The sequence below is a fragment of the Cucurbita pepo genome, unplaced genomic scaffold (genome assembly GCF_002806865.2).
Source record: "Cucurbita pepo subsp. pepo cultivar mu-cu-16 unplaced genomic scaffold, ASM280686v2 Cp4.1_scaffold000352, whole genome shotgun sequence".
NCBI classification, from domain to species: Eukaryota; Viridiplantae; Streptophyta; class Magnoliopsida; order Cucurbitales; family Cucurbitaceae; genus Cucurbita; species Cucurbita pepo.
This window is the reverse complement of record NW_019646590.1, coordinates 9541-11447: the sequence shown is the minus strand read 5'-3', so window position 1 is coordinate 11447 and position 1907 is coordinate 9541. Positions and strand designations below refer to the sequence as shown.

The window sequence follows — 1907 nt, the reverse complement described above, 5'->3', positions numbered from 1 at the left end:
GAGAGAGACAAAAATAAACATGATAAGCTTTTTCGTATGTTCTGTTTCAGTACACTTACACAGCTGCTCTTCTCTGCGTGCTTGTCTATTTTTGTTTTCAATTACTTTATATTATATATATATTTATTTATTTATTTATGAAAATGGAAATTACTATTATAGGCCTAATGAAAAAGGCCACTTGATTCTGGGCTTAGAAATTTAGAATGAAAGCCCAATGGGCTTCCCCAACAACAGACAGTCACTTAATTCTGGGCCGAAAACCCATCTTTTATTTATATATATATATATATATATCGCCCATCTTGTAACAACTGATGCCTATGATTTGGATTAGGATCTGGAATCTAAATCTGAGCCCGACATATCTTGCATTTCCTGTATCATAGTCACGTTGCCTAGTAAAGACTATCCTACCGACCAACACTAGTACTTTTGGGATACTTTGACCTCACTCACACGCATCTTAGAAAAATTCCCAATAGGTCATCTAACTTAGAATTGCTCTAAACAAAATACACTTAACTATGAAGTTTCTATAATTGAGTAACTGAAAAAGAAGGAACTCTTATTGTTATAGATCTTAACTTTCATTTTCTTTAAGTATTTTTTAGTCATTTTATCATTAAAATTGCTCTCATTCGAATATAGTTTCGGTTAATTCATGTACTGTTATTTACTATATATTTGGTTTAAACCAAAATTTTGGCGCCTTAGCGTTTAGGGTCGTTGTTGAAGGCTCCGCGCACGCAAGCTCGAGCTGCCCCACACTTCATTGCTTCCTTCTCTCACCGCCAACCATTTTTCATCCAAAATTTCCCCCAAGTCCAAATCTCTGCTTTGAGGTCAAATAACCATAATTCAACCTCTTCCCTCCTTCATATTTCTTCTTGTTTGCCTCAATCATGCCGGGAACTATCCGAGTTTCAGGTAACGTTCAAGCATTTCTTCTCTGCAATCGATTAGGTTTCCTTCTTCATGGATGATTTTCATTTCTTTCAGTTCTGGAGTTCATCGACCTTCCTGAGCTATTGTCTTCCCCAATTTCGATTAAAGGTGCGCAAATTGGCTGCGTGTTTGATTCTTGTTCTTCCTTGTCTTGATTCTGAAATGGATTCGTTTCACTGCAGTTTCCATGGGTAAAACACATTACGAAACTTCGGATAAAGGAGATTTCTCATTGTAATGAAACATGCCTCTGTCATTTGAGATGTTTGGATTTTGTGTGTGTGTTTTTTTTTCCTCACTGTGAATTGTGGCTTTCTTTTTTGTGTATACAGTCCATTGACAACGCTTCGAGATGATGTGATTCTTATAATTCAGGATGCTGGAGGGAATGAGATATCACGTGCAGGTTTGTTCTAGGAATTTGGCATATCTCTGATTTTGTTAATTTAGGAAAATGAGGCTGATTGTGATTGGAATGGTTTTGTTTTGGGGAAGGTGTTCAGGTGAAATCAATAGTTGAAAAGGGTTACTGGGATGATCTTTTTCCTCTTGAAGGAGGAGGGCGTGTGCATTTGCAGTTCCAGTTTGCTCTTAGTGAAGATGATCGCAGTCGAATTCGAATGATGGTACTCTTTTCAGACCTTATTTTTCTCTTCAATAGTATCACTTTGTTTACTGAATTGAGTTGTTTGAGCTGTGTTATTGTAATCATTGAACTTGTTTCACTTACTTGGACCCTTTGTTTGGCATTTTGAGATCTCAGCATAATAACTTGAATCACTTTCGTCGTTACTCGACATCTTTTCTGTTAGGAACTACGAACCTCCACAATGGTATGATATTGTCCACTTTGAGCATAAACTCTAGTGACTTTGCTTTTGGTTTCCCCAAAAGGCCTCATACCAATGGAGATGTATTTCTTATCTATAAACCTATGATCATCCCCTTAATTAACCAAC

General features: G+C 36.8%; 1 protein-coding gene across 1 annotated transcript in view; it reads left to right on the top strand.

The window, feature by feature from the left end:
* The first annotated feature begins 748 nt into the window (after positions 1-748).
* LOC111785061 overlaps positions 749-1907 on the top strand; it is a 1477-nt gene continuing 318 nt past the window's right edge. The window contains exons 1-5 of the mRNA XM_023665538.1: positions 749-930; positions 1003-1056; positions 1131-1182; positions 1281-1354; positions 1444-1574. Of these exons, the coding sequence (XP_023521306.1) occupies positions 906-930; positions 1003-1056; positions 1131-1182; positions 1281-1354; positions 1444-1574 (336 nt within the window). The 5' untranslated portion in view covers positions 749-905. The remainder of the gene's footprint in view (positions 931-1002; positions 1057-1130; positions 1183-1280; positions 1355-1443; positions 1575-1907) is intronic.